At 41.8% G+C, this 25,981-nt stretch overlaps 1 protein-coding gene across 3 annotated transcripts in view; it reads right to left on the bottom strand.

Annotated features, from left to right (window-relative positions):
• The window catches only part of PDZRN4 (PDZ domain containing ring finger 4), a 311,285-nt gene that overhangs the window by 161,403 nt on the left and 123,901 nt on the right, over positions 1-25,981 (bottom strand). Inside the window, exon 1 of one of the 3 annotated variants that reach the window (XM_078376859.1) lies at positions 9,340-13,102. The exons of 1 other annotated variant lie outside the window; for it this stretch is intronic. In XM_078376859.1, the coding sequence (XP_078232985.1) occupies positions 9,340-9,408 (69 nt within the window). In that variant the 5' untranslated portion in view covers positions 9,409-13,102. Of the gene's footprint in view, positions 1-9,067; positions 13,103-25,981 lie in introns of those variants that run through there. One more of the 3 variants, XM_078376860.1, reaches the window with a different exon arrangement.

Genomic DNA, 25,981 nt, shown 5'->3' with positions numbered 1-25,981 from the left:
CAGCAAACACAGTGAGTTAGGACTGTAGTTTTAGTCATATAGCTTCACAGATCATGCTAGCAGCAACTTATAAAGGAAGTTTAAATATATCACAACTACTGAACTCTGAAACCTACATCCTGAGGTACAGAGAAAGTGCACAGAAAAAAATGTTTGGTGAATGAATGACTATACGGTGCTAGATGAATATACTTGATACTTATTAGACAGTGGCTGAAACCTCACTAGGTCCATACATGAGCATAAAGTCATCAGCCCGTGATGTTACTCGTTAATTTAATTTAATCTAATTTAGTTCAATTCACAATTTTTAGTTCCCCAGCCCTCCATGCAGGTCCCAAGGCTCCCTACGAATCCAGCTTGGCCTACAGATGCCAGGAAAAGATTTTCATATTGTATGTAAAATATGTAATATATAATGTAATATCATGCTATATATATAGGGTATAATGATGCTCCTTATGTATCAACCAGTAATGTCAGAAGTCCCCCCCCCCCAATGTAATGAGTAACATTTACCTCAATACAGTTGATCGCTGCTTTTTGTTGCAATACCTAGTAGGGAAATACACATCTCCCCCTTACTACCATTCAAGTCCGAATTGAGACATGATGCTATTATGTAGCCATTTTGTTTCGACTGAAGACAGTATTTCAGATGGCCTCATCCCTGGCTGTACTGGTTTATAAGGAAATGGGAAGGGACTCCAGGTCAGCTAAGATATCTGTACTTATATCTAAGCTGAGCTGTTCTTCAGCCTACATCCACAGGAAGGGATACAAGACTGACCAAGAAGATATTAATAAGACATTGACATCCAGACTATTATGACATATGTAGCTAGCTACCACTCCAATACAATATATAAAGGCATTTCTTTCTCTTTTGGAAAGGTTCTCCCATATTTGTCCCTTATTAACTCACATATGCTGAGACATCCCTTGACCACATGCAGACTGATTTCCCTGCAGTTGAAAGATGTTCAGGGATATCACATGGACCAATATGGTTTAAGTAGATATTGCTCAGTAAGATGTTATAAAATTGAGGATATGGTACATTTTCCAACATAATGCTCTTTATGCTGATTTGAGGAATCAATATCTTAAATCCTTAATGATCGAAAACAATACATAGTTTTAATTTTGCTAACTGGAAAAGACTATTATATATCCTATAGGACTGCCAAATTAGTTAAATATTTTATGGAAAGATAGAATTCATAGTCAGCTTCACAATCACTATATATTAACCCTACTACTTGACCATTGTTTGAGAAGGATTATTTTATTTTATTTTGCCAAGTTTTCATATTTACTTATATGTTAGATGTTAACCATCATCTTTTAATCGTGGTTTTAATTTCTCTTAATGCACGTGGCCCGACTGGCTATGGATAAATGATAAAGCAAAATAAACATACAAATGTATCAAAAGGGGGGGGGTAAGAAGACAGGGAAGTCTGAAAGTCAATTCAGTTCAAAATTATACTGTAATTCTTTAAGATAGAAAGACAATAATCAAGTATGTTCTCTTCCCACATGTGGGATACTTGATAAGTGCACTTCAATTACTGATGCAGCTCCACTGCCACCTCTTTGTGAAAGGATGTTCTATCAGAAGAATATACACTGTTTTTCTGTCCAGCTGTAATGCAGGAAGGAGCAGTCATATCTATGTTTATTACTGGCTGATCCCATAAATTTCTATGCAGTCCCAACAGACATATAATAATCTTTAGGAAGAAAGAATTATATACCAGATAACCAAAGAATCTGATGACTTCAGACTTTCTTCAGCAACTTTTTTTATTTGCAGTTGAATCTGATGCATCGCTGCCAATGAGGAGTTCCTGCATTTCTTAAATATGAATGCGGAATGATCTCAGATTTGACTAGAATATGGTTTAAAGCTAGAGCGGGGAATCACTGGTCTGTGAGCTGCTGCTAGGTCCACCTCTTGCCTCATCCTGAGCTTTTTCCCATTTCAGATCCCCTTTTCCATACATCTTCTTAGGTTTCCAGAGATTGGCCACACTGGTTCAGGTCACAACTCAATTTTCATCTTCTTTTCATGACAAAGAACTTATAACTCCATTTTTCCTCACTAGAAGTAAACTCACAGTGACTTCCCCTGAGTTTGGCTCAGAACGTCCATATGTATGAAAACAATGTGGAAAATGCTTATTGGTTCCTCATTTTTGTAGACTTAGGCTGTCCCAACATTACAACACATTCAAAAGAGAAATCTCCAAGTCCCATAAGATTCTTCACCTTCCAAGTGAGACTTCTCTTGATTCTTTTGTTTGCCAAAATTACTGCAGTTTGAGCACAATGTCCCTGATTGTCAGAAAAGATACACATAAGCTACTGAATGCTTCTGAATCTTAAAACAAGGCAGCATTGATTGTAGTTCTGAGTAATTGCAAAAATTGCACACATTACATATTTTGTGCAAGCTATTCATTTCACACAAGATTTGCATTTTGTGTAAGAATTGTCCAGTCAATATCACAATAAATATTGCAGGTTGATATTTTTTTTGCAGTTCCTTATTCTCATAAACTGGACAAGAGAAACAAGTATTTATTCCCATACCTGTACAAGGATTTGTGTCAGCACATGATGGGGGATATAAATTTGGTAACAAGTTTTACTTCTGGCTATGGGGGGGAGGGGGGAACCCTTCTTGTGCGAGGAATGTGAGTGGCTGGTGGAGGGAGGAATCAATACAAAAAAGTAAAGCCAAAGGAAGTATACTGCTCAAATGAATAAGACAGAGTAGAAGATAGGGATTAGGGGAAAAATTAGGAAAAGCAGCTCAAATGGGGCATTCACATTAAATCTAGGGAGAATACACTGTATCATAGTGATACAGGAAGGAAGAAATGGTAGGATCATGTGATAAAAAACCAGAATGGAACAATGTAGGCAGAGCTGGTAATAACAACACACACACACACACACACACACACACACACACACACACACACACACACACACACACACACACACACACACACACACACACACACACACACACACACACCCCTTCCCTACTCCTAGAAAACTGGAAGACCTGTAGGGCACAGAGGTGAACATAATCTAACCATGGAGATGTGAGTAACTTATTACGAAGGGCAGAGCAACACACAGATGGTGTGGGGTGAATGGGTGGGTGGGAAGGCTCAAAACAGAAGAGACTGCCAGATTTTCCATCTACCTGATTCCTCACTGAGGGTGACAGAATGAAAAACAGGTGATGGGGAGAGATTGTCAGGGACTAACATAGTTTGTAGTTTTTATTATTATTCAGTTGGGAAGGCCCTTTGTCTACAAGCCATCCCTCTTACCTCCTTAAGGGACGGCTATTTCAAAAGGGCCCCCTGGCTAGATCTTAACTGCCGGGTAGACTCATATGGAAGGAGGCAGTCCTTCAGGTATCCAGGGCCCAAGCCGTTTAGGGCTTTATATGTCAAAACAAGCACTTTGAATTGGGCCCGGGCAGCAACTGGTAGCCAATATAATTTGAACAGAATCGTCCTCACCACTCACCAGCCACACAGCTCGATTCTGAACCAGTTGCAGTCACTGAACTGTCTTCAAAGGCAGTCCCATGTACAGTGCGTTGTAGTAATCTATACGGGATATTTCCAGTGCACGTGTAACTGTCATGAGACATGGTTTCACAACCATCTCTAAAGATAAAATATTGTGACGTAGTACTGAGATGAATAACAATCCACTAACAACCCATTTAAGGCCTACTGTTTGAAGAATCTGGGATTTGTCTGTGTGTCATAAAACCATTTAATTTTGCTATACTCCTATATCAGACAATTTGTTTGGAATTCCTGGGCATACTGTACTGTTCGTTCAAAGTGCACTACTGTAAAGTGAAAGAACAACGACAGTATTCAACAGTATGCTTTGCCTGTAAATGAGATCCCTATGCTCAAAAGTAGTTAAAAGCCAAAGCAATGGAAGATTATATATTTTAACACAAGGGAAGTCTTGGTACTGTATATCTGAGAGGAATAACAGGAAAATGTGTACAGGATTACAACCTAAACTCAGTCAAGTATGGATGCTTTGAAGTCAGGTAAAAAAATATATTCTGAGATACAGTAACACTTTTTAAGCCCTGCCAAGTGGCAGGCCTAATAAAATCCAGCCAACTGCTCTTCCCAGAGAAAAGCAATTCCAGGAAAAAGGCAAATCAGAGCAGGTGTCTGAGAAAGGGTGCAAAATCTGTCTCCAGATAACACTACTTCTTCCATCCAAATGGTTCCAGTCTTTCTCCACCCAAATGGAGTTTCAGGTTATCCACTTAAAAAAAAAAAACACCCCACGTTCACAACATGGTAATGCAGGGGTAGGAATCCATGCTGCATGGGCTTCAAGTGGGTGTTTTTTGCTTTTTTGTTTGTTTGTTTTTTGCAGCCTCTGGACCACCATGCACCCCTCCTCCCCCCCCCAATATGAAGAAATGCCATTTTTTTGTTTCTGGAGTACTCCAGGAGTGATTGTTTTGCCCTAATATAAGACACAGGCCCACCTGCACTCTTCTGCTTCTTCCAGACAGCCCAGGATGAGTTTTACCAAACCAGAAGTGGATTTCTGAACATTTCCAGTGATATTTGGGAGAGCTTATGTGGCCTTCCTCTTGGGTTTAGCTACTCCTGGTGTTGTGACAAGGGGCAAGGGCTGATCCATTTCTGCTACAGTTCACATTCCTCATCCACCTCACTATATGTGTATTACTGTCTGACTGACAAGACTATACTCCATGCATCTGTAAAAGTGGGGTACAGGTTTTTTTAACAAAACAAAACCAAAGCGTATGCCCTAGTCCATAGCATGCCACATGTCTCTTCTGTTTTTACTGCAGCTAATTCTTCTGTTACACAAATGTAAAGGCAAGGGCATCAGGAATACTGTCTACACTCTCCTAATGAAAAATATATGTTGAAAGAACAGGATGTACAGGGGAGGGGAATAGAAGGAAAGGAAGTGGGGATGGTAACAACAAAGAAGAAGCTGGTCGTCCTGGCAAGACCATACTCCAGGACACCTCCTGCTAGTTCCAGAAACCATTCCTGCAGAGAGCCAGCTACTTCAATGATGTCTGATACTGAGCATTCTCAGAGCCAAGATGTGTTCAGAGTGAGGTGAGTTCCCATCATGCCATGCTCTGAAGTTGCGACTGGAGCCAAGCATGAGTGAAGCAGCCAATTCTATACATTTCCTTCTTCTCAAAGTGGTGAGATGTGTGTTGCTGCTGCCACTTCTCTGGCAGCAGCCAAGAGTGCCCGCACTAGCTTCTTCTTTTTTCTTCAGAGACATAGCAGGATCTGGTAAGCTCTCAATACCATCGTTATTGACTTAGTCATTATTCAAGCTAGTAAGGGACCACAGATGATGTCCTTCAACTGCACAGCTTAGACTGGCAGTCTTGTCAAGGATCTACAAAACTAGTGGCATCAGAAATAAGATTTGGGAAACTCTGCTTTGAAAACGGATACCAATATGTTTAGAAGGAAAAGATGCTGTGAAGTGGAAAAATTACCCTAACAGCCAGATTACATTGACTTTTCCTGGTCAATCAGGCTCAGTGGACCACTTGAAGTAGAATGTGAGCCGTGTGTGTATGTGTGTGTGTGTGTGTGTGTGTGTGTGTGTGTGTGTGTGTGTGTCTGTCTGTCTGTCTGTCTGTCTGTCTGTCTGTCTGTCTGTCTGTCTGTCTGTTCAGATTCAGAACTGGATTAACTTCCTAATGAAAGTGAGGGGAACTGAAAGTCATTTGTAGCTATTACAGCAATTGCAAATGGATACCTTTATCAGTTTCTCATTGACTCCCCCCCTTTTGTTCTGACAATGATGTCGTTAATGACAATTATAATTATTGCTTACAATATTTGTATGTCAAATGGGTTGCCCACAATTTAAAAAAAAGAAAATAATGCAATACAAAAACAACATAGGACTGTACAGTAAAATGAAATATAAGGTAGGGTCACAAAACCAAGCAATTGAAACTGCATGGCATCTGATTACTGGCACATAATGACAAGTCTTTCTAATTTTTCCAAACATACAATCATATGAATCTTTTTAAAAAATATTAGCTTGGTATTTCCCAAGATATGCATATCTGGATGGGTACCTAATATGCATCTCCACTGACATCCTGCCCCAAATAGGTGTGCACAACTGTGCATCATGACTAGATCTCAACTTAAGTAAGGCTTAAAGACCACTTTGGCACACATTGAAACTAACAGCACAGCAGGAACATTTCCAGGTTTCTAAGACAGGAAACATTGAAGAAGGAGCCACAAAAAACATTTGCCATCCAGATCCATTTTGTAATGTCATTCAAATCTAACTGGCTATGTGACACTTCAATCACATTCATGTTCCATGAATGTTGTAATGTCCCATTAATTAGAAAAAAGGACATTGAGGAGCAACATATGAAATCCATGGAAAGATACGGAGCAAGCAGCAGCAGCAATGACAAAAACAACTACTACTACTTAACAAAAGTAACACAACAGGAGTTTTCTCTATAAGCTTTCTTTCTACCCCTCAAGAACCTCCTTTTAAATAAAAAAATAAATGTCCATGTGAGAATTTGACCTAGTGCTAATTCTAACCGCTACAACCACAATGTTCATGGAGCCATCTCATATGTAGTACTTTCAAGTACAAACTATTGTATGTTACAATGGTTATTCTTTGTTTCCACACCAAATTTGAGAAACATCACAGTTAATTCCATTTCACAGGTATATATAAAAAAAGAGAAAGTGAGTAATCTAAACCCAGACACTAGAGTCAGACTCAAACCGCATCTTCCAGTCTCTGTCCAAATCTACATACACAAGGAAAGCCAGGCTTTTATGCACAAAATGATATGAAAATTCAGTTACAAAGAAAATGACTGCAACTTGTAGTTCACTGCAGAGCTAAGTGTTTAAGGTTCAAACCCCAATGACTTTCTAAACTTTCTACAGATGGCTTCCAAATCCACAGTGCTTCACTACCATCCACTCCCACAAGGAGCACCTCACTTGACTCTACGGATTTCATCTACACCTACGTTTGTTTTCCAACGTGAATACCACACTGACGAACTCCTGAAGAACTATTTTCTTGACCATTAATGGCCAGCTCAAACTGGTATCTTAGAGACATTGGAAACTGGATGACTCCTTTGTGTCATCAGTTGCATCTCAAGAACACTTGTATACATTATTTTCATGCTAGCATGTGATTACAAACAATGCAGAAATACTGGAACAAAAACAGAAAAGATCTACTCTGTAAATAATACAATGTGGTAAATTATTGTTCTCTTTAAATGCCCTTATCAGTGACATTTCCTATACAATCCATAGGGCAAAAGCTGCTGGTTTGATTGCCCATTGCTCTCCGGGAAGACTCGCTCAGATTCTTCTACGGATTATGCCTTATCAGGGAAATACCAGGGTTAAAGTGAAAGTGGTAATTCATTTCCCTTCTCTGTTGTTTCTTTATCATGAAAGCCGGCAGAGAAGGAAACAAATAAAAGGATAAATAACTCAGGAATCCCCCAACAAAAGGCAGCGACTTTTGCACGCTGAAAAATAGCTTTAGTATTTAATGTCACTTCAAGCAAATTTTAGAAAAGGTACTTAATATATTCCCTAGCACCAGTGTAGTTATATATTCCTTATGAAATTCAGAGAAATATTTGATCTGTTTTCTTATAACACAGCCTAGCTCCTTTGATGTGCAGCACCATAATCTACTGAGGTATTTAGATTTTGTATTTTTAGGTCTCTTTGGCTAGACAGAGTCTGAAAGGAGTGGGATAAGAGAAGAAAAGAAGTGCTACTTTTCTACTCCCCATATTGCTGCTCTCAGGGAAAAATGTCATGATGGAATTACTTTTAAAATGCAGGAAAGTGTTCCACCTAGAGTTCATTTTCTGGATCCAAATACAACTGATAGGTTATCTGCCTCTGAATGTTATTTTTAAGACTGTGGAAGTACTTGCTATTGTGGGGGGTCCCCCTTCTTTATTTCTTCCCTTTAAGAAGTGGAGATATTGTCCCGAGCCATAAATGACAATGCTTATCTTCTCCCCCCCACCTCCATGGTGATAAAAAGAGTCATTTTTATATTTAATTAATGCAGAGGATCGTTTTGGAAACTGGCTAATGAGGCTCTGATCACATTACCATGAAAATGTGCATTAACACTGCAACTGAGGAGGATGTTTCATGTGCAAAGAATCCACTTTGTAATTAGTCCACTGTGAAATGAATCATGTCAAGAAGAATTTGTTGCAGGGGGGGTGAGAGTTGGGGAGACACACTAGGCAATGGGCATTTAGCTACTGCTGTGCCAACAGACCACCAACATTCGAAGCTGTTTTGTCCTCAAGTCCTTAGCCCGTCATCAACAGGGCAGTCAAAAACTGGAAGCCTTCAGCTTCTGTCAACAACGACATGTCAAAGCAAGGACAAATTACAAAGAAGAAGGGAACAGATGCTGACAGGCACTAAACTTTCATCTGCCAGATTCCCCCAGCAAAAGCCTTGTCAGAACAAAATCCATCCAAATCAAATACAGATGCTATTCCACTTGTATAAAATTATAGGATATTGCACTAACTGTCTTTCTCCCTTTCCCTCTTAGGATGATTACACAGCCAGCACAAGTTAGCAGGTTTACAGAAACATTCCTGCCGCTGGGACACACACACTTCAATAAGTACTGTATAAATTACGCTCTCTGCCAAATGGCAGGGAAGCAGCTCCAGAGATAGCGGAACAGATGATAAAAGCACAAGTCATTGGAAACAGGCAAATTTATCTCTATTCTACACGAGAGAAAGAAAAACAGTTCAAATCACTATGGTTTTTAATTTAAAACACCAGGCACCCTATAACCTAGCTAGCTCATGCTAAGCCATAAACTTGATTCAGCGAGTTGACAATACCTGAAACCAAAGACCTGTTAAATCCCTAACAGCTGCAAAAGCATCATCAGTGTAACTGGCAGAGGATTCACTTACCAAAGCTAAAGACTCTCTGTGCGCATTATGGATAAGGTTCAATGGTAATGCAGGTGTCTGACTGGAAATCTGGCAAAGAGGCACAGCATTTTGAAAAGAAAACCAGAGGAAGTCAATTTCAGCAGGCGTGGTGAGAAACCTGAAAATCAGGAACCAACCCAAAACATGGAAGCAGGCATGTATACTCACACACCAAGAACCACACAGACAGACCAAATCCCCCCCCCCTCTCTCAGAGAGCTGCTGGCACTAGCAACAGCTTCTGCACTCACCTGAGAAACTTCATACAGCAGTTTGTAGTGTTCCTCCCTCTTCTGAAAACTGCACAGATTGCAACCCATTCTAAGAAGAAATGATGATAGAGCAATGCTTCTAATATCCCAAGAACTGAGACGCAAATGCACAGACCAGGAAGAACCCTCCAGACTTGACTACTGTTTGTCATCAGTCACTCCGGTGCAGGAACACAGACATGCCACACTGTTCGCTGGAAGCACAAGCCAGGGGAGTCTGTGCAAAGCAGCATGCTCTTCTTCCTCTTCCCTAAGTGTCTTACACTCATGCATCCACACAGACATACACAGAGTTTCATCTCAGTTCGCAGCAACACTCCCCCTGTCTCTGCATCAGTGCACATGACTACACAGATTCCACCTCATGAATATTAATACAGCCTCATTGATTATTTATGACAGAATGTGTTAGCAGGGAGGGGTATCATCGCTGCCACTGATAACAGATGAATATTCACTAATTAAGAAGTAAATGTAGCATGGTTAAACAAAATACATGTGTCACTAATACCTTTGTTTTATGAACGATGGAGCATACTGGGGAGACTTTTCTAAAAGTGGTGACCCTCCTTTAACTTTAGGATCTGAAGTATAACTCATGAGGGGAAATTTTGAGGAAACAAGACAATCTTGGATTGGGACTGATCTCCACCTTGGCCAACTTGTTTTCAAACAATTTATGTGGGGCAAGGGTTGCATTACTGAAAGATTATTGTTGTTTTTTTAAAGAAACAAGGATGAAAAATAAAACATATCCAGATGGTTATACTGCATTCTTCATTTGCACACTGCTATAAAATCTGTTTGTACACTAAAATTAGAAGGAAGCATATTCTAACACTATACATGCATTTTCTTTTGTGACAGAAAATGTCCAAGGCTAAAATCATGTACATGAAGACTTCAAGATATTCTGGGGAAAAATGGATGAGTGATAAATAATAAATAATAATAATGATAACTACAATGATAATATATCCACATACACACTCACTATGCATACTCACACATATAGGAATTACAGGTACCATGTCACACATACCACAAATCTTGCATATTAATAATTTATTTATGTATTTATTTATTTATTGAATTTATATCCCATGCCATCTGGCAACCAGGCCACTCTGGGCAGCTAACAACAATATCAGCAAGAATATTGTTGTTGTTGTTGTGTAGTCGTTTAGTTGTGTCCCACTCTTCATGACCCCATGGACCAGAGCACGCCAGGCCCTCCTGTCTTCCGCTGCCTCTCGGAGTTTGTTCAAATTCATGTTGGTAGCTTCAATGACACTGTCCAACCATCTCATCCTCTGTCGTTCCCTTCTCCTCTTGCCTTCACACTTTCCCAACATCAGGGTCTTTTCTGGGGAGTCTACTCTTCTCATGAGATGATCAAAGTATTGGAGCCTCACCTTCAGGATCTGTCCTTCCAGAGAGCACTCAGGGTTGGTTTCCTTTAGAATGGATAGGTTTGGTCTCCTTGCAGTCCAGGGGACTCTCAAGAACCTCCTCCAACACCACAATTCAAAAGCATCAATTCTTCGGTGGTCAGTTTTCTTTATGGTCCAGCTCTCACTTCCATACATCGCTACTGGAAAAACCATAGGTTTGATTATGCAGACTTTTGTCGGCAAGGTGATGCCTCTGCTTTTTAAGATGCTCTCTAAGTTTGTCATCGCTTTCCTCCTAAGAAGCAGGCGTATTTTAATTTTGTGGCTGCTGTCACCATCTGCAGTGATCATGGAGCCCAAGAAAGTAAAATCTGTCACTGCCTCCATATCTTCCCCTTCTATTTGCCAGGAGGTGATAGGACCGGTGGCCATGATCTTTTTTTTGAATGTTGACATTCAGACTGTTTTTTGCACTCTCCTCTTTCACCCTCATTAAGAGGGTCTTTAATTCCTCCTCACTTTCTGCCATCAGAGTGGTATCATCTGCATATTGGAGGTTGTTGATATTTCTTTCGGGAATCTTAATTCCAGCTTGAGATTCATCCAGTCCTGCCTTTCACATGATGTATTCTGCATATACGTTAAAAAAAGCAGGGGGACAACATACAGCCTTGTCGTATTCCTTTCCCAATTTTGAACCAATCAGTTGTTCCATATCCAGTTCTAATTGTTGCTTCCTGTCCCACATGTAGGTTTCTCAGGAGATAGATAATGTGGTCAGGCACTCCAATTTCTTTAAGAACTTGCCATAATTTGCTGTTGTCCACACAGTCAAATTTTTCGTAGTCAATGAAGCAGAAGTAGATGTTTTTCTGGAACTCTCTGGCTTTTTCCACAATCCAGTGCATGTTAGCAATTTGATCTCTAGTTCTTCTGCCCCTTCGAAATCCAGTTTGTATTTCTGGGAGTTCCCAGTCCACATACTACTCAAGCCTTGGAGGATTTTGAACATAACCTTGCTAGCATGTGAAATGAGTGCAATTGTACAGTAGTTGGTAAAAATTAAATTAATACATAACCAAATAGTGTAAATTAAAACAGGTGGCAATGAAGGTGGTAAAAAGGGTGATGGAGAGGATGGCAGAAAGGATGGTAAAAGGGAGGCCAAGATCTTAATACTCCGGAAAGTCTGCTCAAAGAGCCAGGTCTTCAATGCTCTTTTGAACCCATCCAGCGAGGATGCCAGGCAGATCTCAACCACCAAGAAGGCCCGGTTTCTTGTTCTTTCCCTCCGGGCCACCTTCAGGACCAAGGCCCTCAACCATCCTGCATGTGAAGAATGGGTATTATGGACAGATCTGGCTGGGAGCAGGTGTTCTGATAGGTACCAAGGTCCTAAACCATTTAGGACTTTGAATGTTATCATCATAACCTTGAAGTCGATGAGGAAATGAACCAGTCGCCAATGAAGGGCGACCAGAGTGGGGGAGATGTGATGGAATTTCTTCACCCCAGTTGTTAATCTGACCACCGAATTCTTGACCAATTGAAGTCTCCACATCAGCCTCAAAGGTAGCCCCATGTAGAGAACACTGCAGTAGTCTATTCTTGAGATTATGAGGCATGAATCAGCATCATGAGTGCCCCCATGTCTAGATAGGGATGCAGCTGGGCAATCCTCCAAAGATGGAAATGGGCTGCCCGAACCACAGATGGCACCTGGGTTTCCATGGTGAGATCCGGGTCCAGGCAGATGCCCAAGCTGCGAACCTCACTCTTCATGGGAAGAGTCACTCCCCCAAAGGAGAGAAAGTTTCCCAACCCACTGACCCCGGGGCTGCCCACATGCAAGGTTTCCATCTTGTCCAGATTCAACCTCAGTCCATTTGCCCTCATCCACTCCAGAACAGTCCCCAAGCAGTGTTCAAGGGTCGGAACAGCATCCACTGCAGTAGGAAAAAAGGAGAGGTGAAGCTGGGTGTCATCAGCCAGTGGCCTCATATAGATTTAAATAGCATTGGTGAGATGATCGACCCCTGTGGAACCCCACAATTGAGGATCCACGGGGTGGAAGTCATCCCACCAAGCTGCACTCTCTGGGGATAGTCCTCCAAGAAGGAACGGATCCATGCCAAAGCGAGGCCACCAATTCCATATTCGGAGAGCCACCCCAGGAGGATACCGTGGTCTATACTTGTGTTTATTTTATTTACATCAATATTTCTAACTATACCTTTCACCCACAATGGAATGTAATGGCTGACTAACGAGCCCCAGCAAGTCTTCCAACATCAGTGAAATACCAAGAAAGTGTGCTGGAAGATACATGGAGTTCTTGGTGCCAGGAATCCCATAAAATTGCTGCTGCAGCAGAAAAAGCCAATCCATTTGTGGATTGCTTTACTGGATATAAACATGCAGGAGGAGCATGGTAAGAGTATAAGGTCTCTCAACTCTATGCTGCATCTCTTAACCTAAGTCCTCACCTCGAAAGATGATTGGTACTGTTACATACAGCACTGATGTTACCTGTCTGTCAAGGGTTTGGAGGGAAAGTTCCATCCTATGGGGAGTGGAAGGCGGGACATCAGGAGGAGGGGCTGTACTGTATATATATGTGAAGCCTGTGTGGTGAAGCAGGTAGACGCTGGGATGTGAAGAAGCAGCAGCTGGGAAGAAGAAGCTGGTGTGGGAGTCTGTGTGTCAGACAGGGTACTACTGTGTGTCAGAGTACCAACCTGATAGGTTCAGGTGTCTGTTGGTTAGCCAGAACTGATAGGTCCAGGGTCTGTGCTTCAAGTTAAGGGTTCTGTGTGAACCAAGCTGTATGCATGTATGAATGAGAATAAGCCACGTTACTTTATCTTATTCACCTGATTATTTTATTTTCCCTGTGTGATTTAAATAAACCTTGTTCTTTATTTGTTTAAAAATCCATCCCTGGTCTGTGTGACTTCTTATAGGGAATGGTTGGTGGCAGCTTAGTTAACGTGTGGCAGATCCCAGTAGGTCTGGGTTTGTCACATTGATTGGTGTCCAGCGTGTGGGATACGACTGGTCCAGTTGTCCAGTGGTCCAGCAAAGCCTTGGCAAGAGTGCCCAGAGCAAGGGGGGTCTAGTCAGGGACAATCTGAGGCGCGTAGGTAATCTTCTAGGTGTACCTCACGGGGAGGTGCGCTAGTGGAAGAACGTGCCAACTGGGGAGACTAGATTAGAGTGCTCTGAGGCAGCCTGTTTTGGCGGGAAAAAAGCTGAGGCAAAATTGTAAAGTAGAAGTGAGCTAGCTTGCCTGCTGAGAGGCCCAGCAGAGGGGGGTAGACTCCAACTTGCTACAGTTGCAAGTTAAGTGCTGAAGGACAGCAGCATTCTATAGGGAAAGCTGCTTCTGAGGCAAAAAAAAAAAAAGTGGTCGTTTTATTTTGAGGCTTGACTTTTTAAAGCAGCCTGTTCTGGGGGGGAGTATGCCCTTGACTCGAAGCCAGATGGCAGAAAGGGGTGAAGTGAAAGACCCCCAGATTGACCAAGGTTCTGAGGATGAATTTGGCTCAGTGCAAGGTGACAGCACGGGAGAACAAAACCCAGAACTCAGAAAAATACTCATAGCCCAACAGCATGAACTGAGGGTGAGGGAAATGGAGGAAAGGGAAAGAGAGAAACAGCGGCAATTTGAATTAGAGAGAGAGAGAGAGAGAATGGAGAGGGAAGAAAGAATGGAGAGAGAGAAAATTGCTCTGGAAAAAGAAAGGATGGCGTTTGAATTAAGGAAATTGGAAATGATGAACCAGAATAATAATAACAATAGGGATTCTGAGGGAGGCCAATTGTCAAAGGCTGACCTGAAGAAATTCCCTGTGTACCACAAGGGAGATTGTCCTGAGGTGTTCTTTTCCTTAGTGGAAAGAGCGTTTGTGGACTTCTCAGTGAGGGAAACTGAGAAGATGACCATCATGCGATCTTTAATCAGTGGTAGCCTGGCTGATGTCTATGCCGAGATGCCTGAGGAACTGATGAGAGATTTTGCAGAGTTTAAAAAACTGGTGTTTGCAAGACATGGGATAAATGCGGAACAACTGAGACAAAGATTCAGGTCAATCACCAAGAAGCCAGAACAGACTTTTACCCAAGTGGGGGCCCAATTGGTGAGGCTGCTTGAGAAATGGCTATCTCAGGAGGGGACAGAGACCTTTCAACAGCTTAAAGATTTGATAGCGCTGGAGCAGTTCTATTCAGTCCTGCATGGGGAATTGAAATTCCAGGTGAGGGAAAGGAAACCAAAATCTGTGGCAGAAGCCGCCGAGATTGCAGATTTTATTCACCAGATAAGAAAGCCCTTAGGTGAGGAGAAATCTGTAGGTAAACCCAAAGAAACCTACAGCAAGTACTCTCAGGGACCAGGGAAAAGCCAGCAAGGGGGAGGGGCCCATGGTGAAGGGAAGCCCTCAGACATGAAACCAAGACCTCAGATTTTGGAGGGAAAACCAAAACAAGATGAGAGAGAATCAAAATACACCAGAAAATGTTATTTCTGTCAGGGAAAGGGCCATCTAATCTCAGAGTGTGAGAAATTAAAGCAGCTAAAAGGAATGGTGCCTCAGGAGTCGAGTGGAACCAAGCCAAAAGCTGTGTTCTGTGTCCAGAAAGAGCAAGGCTCATTGTCACTGAGGGAGCCTGTTGCCATGGCGACTCAATCTGGAACAGCTACATCTGCTGATCAGGCTGAGGAAAATGGTCCTCTTGTAGAGGTCAAGCGATGCTTGCTCGTGAGAACAGATTCTCAGTTGTTTGAGACAGCAGGGGTGGACGTAGGAATACTTGACCGTCAGTATCGGGGGCTGTGGGACACTTGTTCTCAGGTGACCCTGTGCCATCCAGATATTATTCCTAGGGAATATGTAATCCCAAATGAGAGCATGAAGGTGGCAGGGATTGAGGGGCAGGTAATCTCTCTGCCAGTCGCGGAGGTACCTGTGAACTTTCAAGGCTGGAGGGGAGTTTGGCGGCTAGCGATTTCATCGACTTTGCCAGCAGCCGTGCTCGTGGGAAATGACCTGGCTGAACATGTGAAAAGGGTGCTAGTGATTACACGTTCACAAGCCACCACGGGGACAGTTCAGGGGGGTAATGATGAGCCAGAGACGGAAGCAGAGGGGAGTTCAGAAGCTGTGGTGGAAACCTTAACCACAGACAGCAGATTTGGACAAGAGCAAAAGGCAGACGCCACTCTTCAAAAGTGTTTTGAACAGGTGACTGACGCCCAGCTAACACCTGAAACCCCAGTGAGATTTCTGGAGAAAAAGGGGATTTTATATAGAGAAACCCTGAGGAATATCTCAAAAGGGGGAGATGGGATCAGAAGTCAGCTGGTGGTACCTGAAAAGTATCGCCCCATGATCTTACAAAGGGGGCACTCTGACATGTTTGCTGCGCACTTAGGGGTGAACAAGACACAGCAGAGAATCACACAGAATTTCTACTGGCCTGACATAGGGAGGCAGATCAGGGAGTTCTGTAAACAATGTGATGTGTGTCAAAGGCAGGGGAATAGCCGTGACAGGACCAAAGCAAAGTTGTGCCCTTTGCCTGTGATTGACACTCCGTTCAAATGCATAGGGGTGGATATTGTGGGACCTTTGCCCAAGGCCACAAAGAGGGGGAACAGGTTCATTCTCACAATTGTGGACCATGCCACGAGGTACCCTGAAGCCATACCCTTGACTAACATTGAAACTAACACAGTGGCAGATGCCTTGGTGGGGTATATGTCCAGGATGGGATTTGCCTCAGAAATAATCACAGATTTGGGAGCATCGTTCACATCAAAGCTCATGAAACGCTTATGGCAAATCTGTGGAATTAAGCACAAGGAAACCACTGCCTATCATCCTGAAAGTAATGGGTTAACTGAGAAGTTCAATGGGACTCTAATGCGCATGATTAGGGCTTACTTGGCAGAGAATCCAAACAATTGGGACCAGAAGCTGCAATCCCTTTTGTTTGCTTATCGATCAGTGCCACAAGCCAGTACCGGACCGGGTTCAGTCCATTTGAACTTTTATTTGGGAGAAGGGTGAAAGGGCCCCTTGATTTGATCAAACAAAATTGGGAGCAGATCACCCAGGATGACCCACAAGACGTTGTGACATACATAGACACCTTGATGAATGACCTAAAGAGAAATCTAGAGCTAGCAGCAGAGACCCTGCAAGCTCAAAAGGTCAGAAAGAAAGCTTGGGTTGACCAGAGAGCCAGTGAGAGGCACTTTAATCCAGGGGAGGAAGTGCTTTGGCCTAGGCCCTGCAAAGAGAACAAACTGCAGCTGGGTAGCCCAGAAATAAAATACTTGGGTCATATGGTAGGGGGAGGAATGATAAAACCCCTGGAGGCCAAAATAGAAGCTGTTCGTGATTGGCCTAGACCCAACACCAAGAAAAAGGTCAAATCATTTCTTGGGTTGGTGGGCTACTACAGAAAGTTCATCCCGAGGTTTAGCGAGATTGCGGCTCCGCTGACCGATCTGACGAGGAAGAAGGCTGATGACCGCATCCCGTGGACCAGCGACTGTGAGGAGGCGTTCCAGAGGTTGAAGCAGGCGCTCATCAACTATCCAGTGCTGCGGGCTCCAGACTTCGACCGGGAGTTCATCATCTACACCGATGCATCTAACAGCGGGGTAGGAGCAGTTCTGTGCCAGGAGGATGAGAATGGTGACCAGCATCCAGTGTCCTACCTGAGTAGGAAACTTCAAAAAGGTGAGAGACATTTGGCAACCGTGGAGAAAGAGTGTTTGGCCATAGTCTACGCGATCCAGAAGGCCAAGCCTTACATCTGGGGAAGACATTTTGTTCTGTGCACTGACCATTCACCACTGCAATGGTTAAAGACAATGAAAACCCACAATAGCAAACTTATGAGGTGGGCTTTAAACCTGCAAGACTATGACTTTGAAGTGAAGGTGGTCAGAGGGTCAGTGAACTGTGTTGCTGACGCCTTGTCAAGAAGACCTGAAGAATGAAGACGGCGAAAGAAACATGGACTATGTATATATGTTGGTGACAAAAAGTTAAATGTACCTGTTTTTTGAACTTGGTTTGTATGAATAAAGGTAAATTGATGTAATGTATATGGTAAATGTTTAAATGCCTAATTGCTATGGTTAACTTAGAATGTAAGTATAAGTAAGTATGATATGGTATGTATAACTGTTGTTGTGTGTTTTATCCAGGTTGTTTTTTGGGAAAAAGCACCTTAGCTTTCCCCCTACAAAACAACTTATAAAGAGGGGAGGTGTTACATACAGCACTGATGTTACCTGTCTGTCAAGGGTTTGGAGGGAAAGTTCCATCCTATGGGGAGTGGAAGGCGGGACATCAGGAGGAGGGGCTGTACTGTATATATATGTGAAGCCTGTGTGGTGAAGCAGGTAGACGCTGGGATGTGAAGAAGCAGCAGCTGGGAAGAAGAAGCTGGTGTGGGAGTCTGTGTGTCAGACAGGGTACTACTGTGTGTCAGAGTACCAACCTGATAGGTTCAGGTGTCTGTTGGTTAGCCAGAACTGATAGGTCCAGGGTCTGTGCTTCAAGTTAAGGGTTCTGTGTGAACCAAGCTGTATGCATGTATGAATGAGAATAAGCCACGTTACTTTATCTTATTCACCTGATTATTTTATTTTCCCTGTGTGTGATTTAAATAAACCTTGTTCTTTATTTGTTTAAAAATCCATCCCTGGTCTGTGTGACTTCTTATAGGGAATGGTTGGTGGCAGCTTAGTTAACGTGTGGCAGATCCCAGTAGGTCTGGGTTTGTCACAGGTACTGTCTCATATGATCACCTGTACAGGTAGGAGATACTGATAGCATGATGATAGGCACCTTCTTCGTTTATAGCTCCAAGAAAATCACTGTAATTCACATGTATGGTAGTGACAGTCTTCAGACTGGACCCTATATTAGTATGGTGACAAGATTACTTAATTAAAATGTCACCTTTCTCCAAACTCACAATACAGTATTACGAGTAAAAAAAGTAATGCTGAAAACTCAATAAATTACTAATTAAAAAGCAACTAAACTGGAATGATTAAAATTCATTAAGTATATGAAAACATTTAAAAACTGTAAAAGTAACTTAGAAAAGCAAAGACTAGCAACCAGGGACTCGCCTATAGTTGTTAAAAGTCAACTTGAAGAGGTGGGTCCAACTATTGATGGAAGAATAAAAGGAAGGGGGCTAACCTAGCTTTCCAAGAGAGAGAGCATTGAAAGTAGCCATAGAAAAGGCCTTCTCTCATGTCCCCATCAAACATGCCTGTGATGGCAATGGGACAGAGAAAAGGGTATCCTATGCAGATCTTATACCCCACAAAGGCTCATACAGGAAGATAGTCCTTCAGATAGTCTGGACCCAAACCATATAGGGTTTTATAAGTGGTAAATGACAGGCAGAGATGGATAGACAGGAAAATAACCAGAAATGTATGTTCCACTGGATGGAATTCTGTTTATCCTTACAGAAAATAAAGTTATATATGTGCAAATTGCCTGGTATTATAGCAGGGCAACAAGGATCTGCCGTTTCCTTTGAGACCACTGCACAAGGCACCTTTGAAAGTATTTTGTGAATAGCACTTCCACGTTGTTGTGATTAGAGCTACCACTTCTGTAACACTGAGTTAGTAAAATTTTTAGAATTGGTATATCTCATTATATATAACTCTATGTATATATCTCCATATGTATGAGTGTGTGTGTGTGTAGTTAGTTATTTGCAGTCAAGTTATTGGAACCAAGTTATAGTGTTCCTAAATATGACTTTCAATGTAAGCGGGTTATTTAAGGAGCGGTTTTACCAGTTCCACTCCCCCAGTGAGTTTCCATGGCCAAGTGGTGATCTCAACCCTGTTCTCCAGAGTCCTAGTTCATCACTTGCTCCAAAACACACCGGGTATATATATGAGAAACATTTTGAGTAACTGAGAGAAGGAATGCAAGTTTGGACTGAATATGAATGCAAGTAATTATAGAATCTTTATTTTTAAATATTAAAAAGCTTCTGTGAGAGCTTGCCATGAAGCCTAATTTCGCCATTTGTCAACTGAATTTTAATGGCTCCACAATTCTCACCATGTTCATAAAAGCAAGGACAGATTTAAAATTAAACTTGGATCCTAAAAAGCAGTGCAAATTCCTCACACTTAAAACTACTACTATGTCCTGAGTTTTACAACATGCAATTGATCAGAGTACTTCTCAAATTAAGCATTCAAACCATTGTAAACCCATGGTCATTTTCAGGACTTTTGTTTCTAACTAATGTTTTCTGATATATTCACTAATTAAATTAAATAGTCTCTTGTTCTGAACCATTTTCAACGTAATGGAATGGCAGGTGGAAACTAGTGCAAAAATAATTACTTAATAGCCAATGAAATCAATCAAGGTAATCTTGACACCAGCTTCTAATATGTTTAACTGATAAAGTACTAGTTTTTCCTTCCTTTTCTCTCTCTCTCTCTCTTTTGAAAAGCGTTTTGTAAAATGTTTTCTAAAAATCAATACCAGGAAATGATTCTAATGAGTACTAATTGTTAACGAAGTGGCTTTGCATCAAGCAGTACCGCAAACACCACCAATCACCATGGCAAGTAGATCCACAATCATACACCAAGGGATATTGTATTATAATCCAATTTTCTAGACCTTGATTTTAGCCTAACAGGTTGGATCAAAGCCAAGTATTTATTTATTTATTTATTTATTTATTTATTTATTTATTTATTTATTTATTTATTTATTTATATTTATACCCCGCCCCTCTGGACCATGTCTACTCGGGTACCCTGCATGGAAGAAGCATCATTGCTCATGATACGGCAAGTTAGCAAAGGCATGTATGATCTGCTTCACAAGTCATCAATCACCTCATGCTCCATTTTAATTTTAATTTCCTCTATTTTAATAAATGAATTGTTTGTATAAGACACATTGGCTGAAATCGTGTTGTTTAACTTAGTAAATTACAACTAAAGTGGGCTCACCAAATTGGTGGGGATATGGTGAGTCATCTCTATAAGTTCCACTGATTCAATGGCTCTACTATAGTTGTAACGTACCACAGTATCTATAATTTGCTTTGATTTTTTAAAATTCTGTGCCATACAAGAAAAGTGTTCACGTTAAGAAACAAAATATGGAAACTTTCCTAGGGGCACTGGCTTCCAAAGCCAGATTGACCAGTAATCCCTATATTATTATATATTATTATATTATATTATATTATATTACATTACATTACATTACATTATATTATATTATATTATATTATATTATATTATATTATATTATATTATAGTCTTTTCTGTAATGTAGAACGTAACAGTGGAAAGGAGAGCATGCTCTGTACATCTGTAATTTCAACTCTACATTATGGGCAAACTGGATGAATGACATACTTTATTCTGTATAGTTGCGCGACCTATCTGGAATTGGTCTGAGTGATGGCCCTCCGCCTAGTTTTTCCCAGACCAATTTGCAGCATTTATAAATCTAAAGTGGAGGCCCTCCGCCGGGAGCTCTCTCCTTTTTTGAATATAGTGAGTCGAGCCTGTGATGCCTGACTCTGTGGACAAGGTTCTTGACCGCTGTCGAGCCACCACCTCCTCCCTTGACCCTTGCCCGGCCTGGCTAATCAAAGCAGCCAGGCTGAAAACAACAGAATGGGCCACAGCAATAATAAATGGGTCTTTCCTTGAGGGCCGATTTCCACCAGCCCTCAAGGAGACACTCATTAGGCCCATAAGAAAGAAACTTAACATGGCAGTGGACGAAATTGGCAACTATAGGCCCTTCGCCAATGTTTCTTTCATTAGCAAAGTGGTTGAGAGGGTGGTGGCTGACCAGCTTCAGACTCATTTGGATGAAACAGATCCCCTGGATCCATTTCAGTCAGGCTTCAGGCCGCGCCACGGTACAAAGACGGCATTGGTCGCCCTGTATGATGACCTGTTGAGGGAGGCTGATGGGTAAAACATCTTTGTTGGTCCTCCTCAACATCTCGGTGGCCTTTGATACGGTTGATCACGGTATCCTCCTGGGGAGGCTCTCTAAGTTGGGAATTGGTGGCTTGGCATTTGCCTGGCTCCGTTCCTTCTTGGAGGACCGTCCCCAGAGAGTACAGCTTGGGAAGAGTGTTTCGGCCCCATGAAGTCTCAATTGTGGGGTTCCACATGGGTTGATTATCTCCCCAATACTGTTTAGCATCTATATGAGACTACTGGGTGGGGTTATCAGGGGGTGTGGAGCATCGTGTCATCAATATGCTGATGACACTCAGCTCTACATCTCCTTTTCACCAACTGCAGGTGATGCTGTCCTGTCCCTTCAGCGCTGCCTGGGGACCATACTGCAATGGATGCAGGAAAATGGGCTGAGATTGAACCCGGACAAGACGGAGGGTCTAAGGATGGGTGCTCTTGTGGTCAGCGGCTTGGGTGACTCTCTCTCGTTTGTGGGGGTGACCTTGGCAGCTAAGAGTGCGGTTTGCAGCTTGGGGATCCATCTGGACCCGGCACTCACCATGGAAACGCAGGTGACATTGGTAGTCCATACCGCTTTTTTCCATCTCTGGAGGATTGCTCGGCTGTAGCCCTACCTTGATACGGGGGCACTCACCACCTTGGTGCATGCGCTCGTAATCTCAAGATTAGACCACTGTAACACGCTCTATGTGGGGCTGCCTTTGAGGCTGATGTGGAAACTTCAGGTGGTGCAGAACGCAGCAGCCAGACTCCTTAGTGGAGTGAGAAAATACCAACATATTTCTCCTACTCTGGCCGCATTGCATTGGCTGCCCATCCGTTTCCGCATCAACTTCAAAATTTTAATGCTTACTTATAAAGCCCTAAACAGTTTAGGACCTCAATATTTGGTGGAACGTGTACTCCCACCAAGCTCTACCCGGACCACCCGTGCAAGTCAGGAGGTGAGGCTGAGGGGCCTGACGCCCAGAGAGGCCCGGAAGGAAAAGACATGAAATCAGGCCTTCTCAGCAGTGGCTCCTCACCTCTGGAACAAACCTCCTCCGGAGATTCATGCGGCCCCTACACTGGGTATCTTTAAAAGCCAAGTAAAAACATGGATGTTTACTCAGGCCTTCCCTCCAGTCAATACTTGATTCTCTCTTCTCATTTCTCTTTAATTTATTTGAACTCTATTTTCTTGGTTTCCACATTTTCATTTGTAGATTTATGTAACTATGTGTTTTTATTAATTGCTTGTATTATATTGGAAGCCGCTCAGAGTGGTTGCAGGATACAAATCAAATAAAATCGATCAATCAATCAATCAATCAATCAATACTGCTATTATAACCAGACACTGTGAGAAGGGACCAAGTTGATTCTAATGCCCATAAAATGGCTCAGATGACTGCTCTGCAAGGGTATGTAAAATATTTCTCTTTGAAGATAGTGTGTACTGATTTTGTGGTACAAGAGACAAGACCTTGCTTATTTGCTGCAGTTTAATTACTCAAACAGAAACGACTCATTTAAGCCACTAGAGACCCAAACTGTAGCTTCATGATAACTCCAAAGCTTACACAGGACAAAGAGCTATATCCAAATTTAGGCCCTGTGTGTAGGGCCACTGAATCAAGAGAGTTGAAATAAGTGACCCATTCATTCAGTGGGTCTCCTGTTGCTAACAAATGGATGGGAGGGGTAATAGATTTGATCAGCTGTCAGTATTTAACAAACAACTGCAAAAGGGGGGAGAAATTATGTGCAAAATATTGTTTTTGCCAACATGAGGAGTCTACAGAGAGCACCAGGAAATTCCTCACAATCCTTGCCAGCAAAGAACAGAATGTTGCACCTCCTCCTTCAGGATAGGACAAGCAAGGATTGGGTTCTTCAAACCGTGAAGTGATATAAACACTTCAGATTCACCTTAAGACTTAATTCTTGAGGTGAATTGGAAGCTTGCAAAGGTGCATGTATACCTGACTTGCACCAGAAAAGGTTGTTTTGATGGGTGAGATCTCCCTTAAAGTGACTCTTCCATTTGTTGGGGAATCAGTCTAGCATGGCCCCCAAAAGGTAGCAGCCCCACAGTTTGAACAACAAGGTGTAACTTGGAATCAGCTTGTGGATGGCCTGGAGGGCATTTCCCCATACATTATATGATCATATATATGGGAAATATATGGCACAAGACCAGAAGCAGTCTAATTTGCAATCTACTTCCCTGTGTGATCGCACCCTTACAAAAGTAACAATGACATCTTTTGTCACCATTGCAGTCAAAACTACAAGGGCACACGTACTTCATGAATAATTCTGATTGATGGTAGTCCTGCAAATATCATGGCATAAGGCTGATGATGTCATCAGCCAAGGCATTAAAAAAAAAGAAAAGAAATTATACATTTTTGGCTGTGATTTTCAGCAATTAAAATTTTCCTCTCCTGTCCTGCAGCTCCCATGGGTTCCTAAAGATGAGAGAGATTACTCAGGACCTGAGGGAGTCAGGGGATGAGAGAAGGAAATGTTCAGTTTCTAAATAGTTGTCTCAGCCGATAACATCAGACTGATACAACACAACTTAAATGAACAGGATTTCAGCCATTAGATTTACAGTGTTGAATGGTGAGTATCCTGCTGCCTAGCTCTGCCTATGCAATGGCAGCAACATAATTATCAGCAGCAGGTTCTTTCCAGATTTCAGCATGCGCAAACTCATGCCCAATAAAATGAAATCCTGCACAGACAAAAATTGGAAGAGGAAGAACGCTTCAGTCAGCAGCATTCTACTGCTGATGACAACATTATTCCCATTGCACAGGTGGAGCTACACAACAGGATACTGGCCTACATGTTGCATCTATATTATGTATTTTTAAAATTTAAAGTATTTTAGCTCATTCTTCCTCCTTTATTAATAACACAGCATTCTATAATATCTTCTGGTTATAAAATAGCTGTTTTCCTAGACAAACTGTGAATGCCACCCCAGAAACAACACTTTGCATTTCTGTGACAGCCAAGTCGACTTGGAATACATTTTATCTGTGACCAGCAACTTCAAGCAATTAACAGCTTGATAGTCCCATTCCTATGTTAATAAAACATTGTCTAAAATTCTGTTGTGCTGCTTGTGAAAGGTGTAACTTTTGGAGACAAACTGTTGTGCAGCACAATATGGAACAGATATTGTTTACTGAGATTGGTTTACCTGAGGTAATTAACCTTAAAAATCTACAACTTTTAAAGAAGCTCAATAGGATTTTCTCTTATCTGTATCCCTACCTGATTATGACCATCACCACCACAGGAATATGTACAAATACAGAGGAAGTGGCATTTGCCCTCTTTATGTCCAAAGAAGTGGATTTTGATCCAAGAAAATTCACACTGAAATAAATCTGTTTGTCTGCAAAGTGTCAGGATATTTTACCTTTTTTCTTTTTCACAATTAATTTGGCCAGTACCATGAGGAGTAAAGACTACCAAAGTGCTCACTGATCAATTGAGAAAACAAGTAACAATAAGCTTGTACTTCCTTAGAAAAAGTGCTCTTTATAATGATGTAGCCCAGTCCTGCATGGAAATTTCATTTGCACTATACAACAAACCTCCAAATAAGAGTACATAGGAAATATTGTTAATGTAATGATTTTAATTATCCACAATGCTTGATGCTTTTCAAAATCTAATATGTTTTATACTAGAATTCTTATCAGCAAGTGATGGCAAAAACCTTTTAATAAAATTGAAACTTTTCATGGGACAGTGCTGAAACTGTACATGGGAGCACCAGCTGAGGGTGTTCCCAACAGGCTCCTGATCTTTAACACCTATATGGCAGGCAGGTACAACACAGACAATTTCACACAGGCACTAGCTATGCTTATTTAATTAACCTGGTATGGATAGGTTTTTTTTCTCTTTGATTCTGAAGAATTTATTTAAAAAATTAAAAAATTCATTAATGTTCAATTCAGCATTGGTTAGACCTCATCTTGAGTAATATATTCAGTTCTGGACACCCCACTTCAAGGAGGATGCCAAAAAATTGGAACAAGTTCAGAGGAAGGCAACAAGAATGATTAGGGGATTGGAAGCCAAGTCCTAGCAGGAAAGACTAGGAAATAAATGGGCATGCTTAAAAAAGAAGATTGCTGGGAGATACAATAGCAATTTCCAAATACTTGAAAAGTAGTCATACAGAAGA

This window comes from Pogona vitticeps, chromosome 5, assembly GCF_051106095.1.
Source record: "Pogona vitticeps strain Pit_001003342236 chromosome 5, PviZW2.1, whole genome shotgun sequence".
Taxonomy (NCBI): Eukaryota; Metazoa; Chordata; class Lepidosauria; order Squamata; family Agamidae; genus Pogona; species Pogona vitticeps.
The sequence above is the reverse complement of the archived record's forward strand: the minus strand, read 5'-3'. Positions and strand labels throughout refer to the sequence as shown.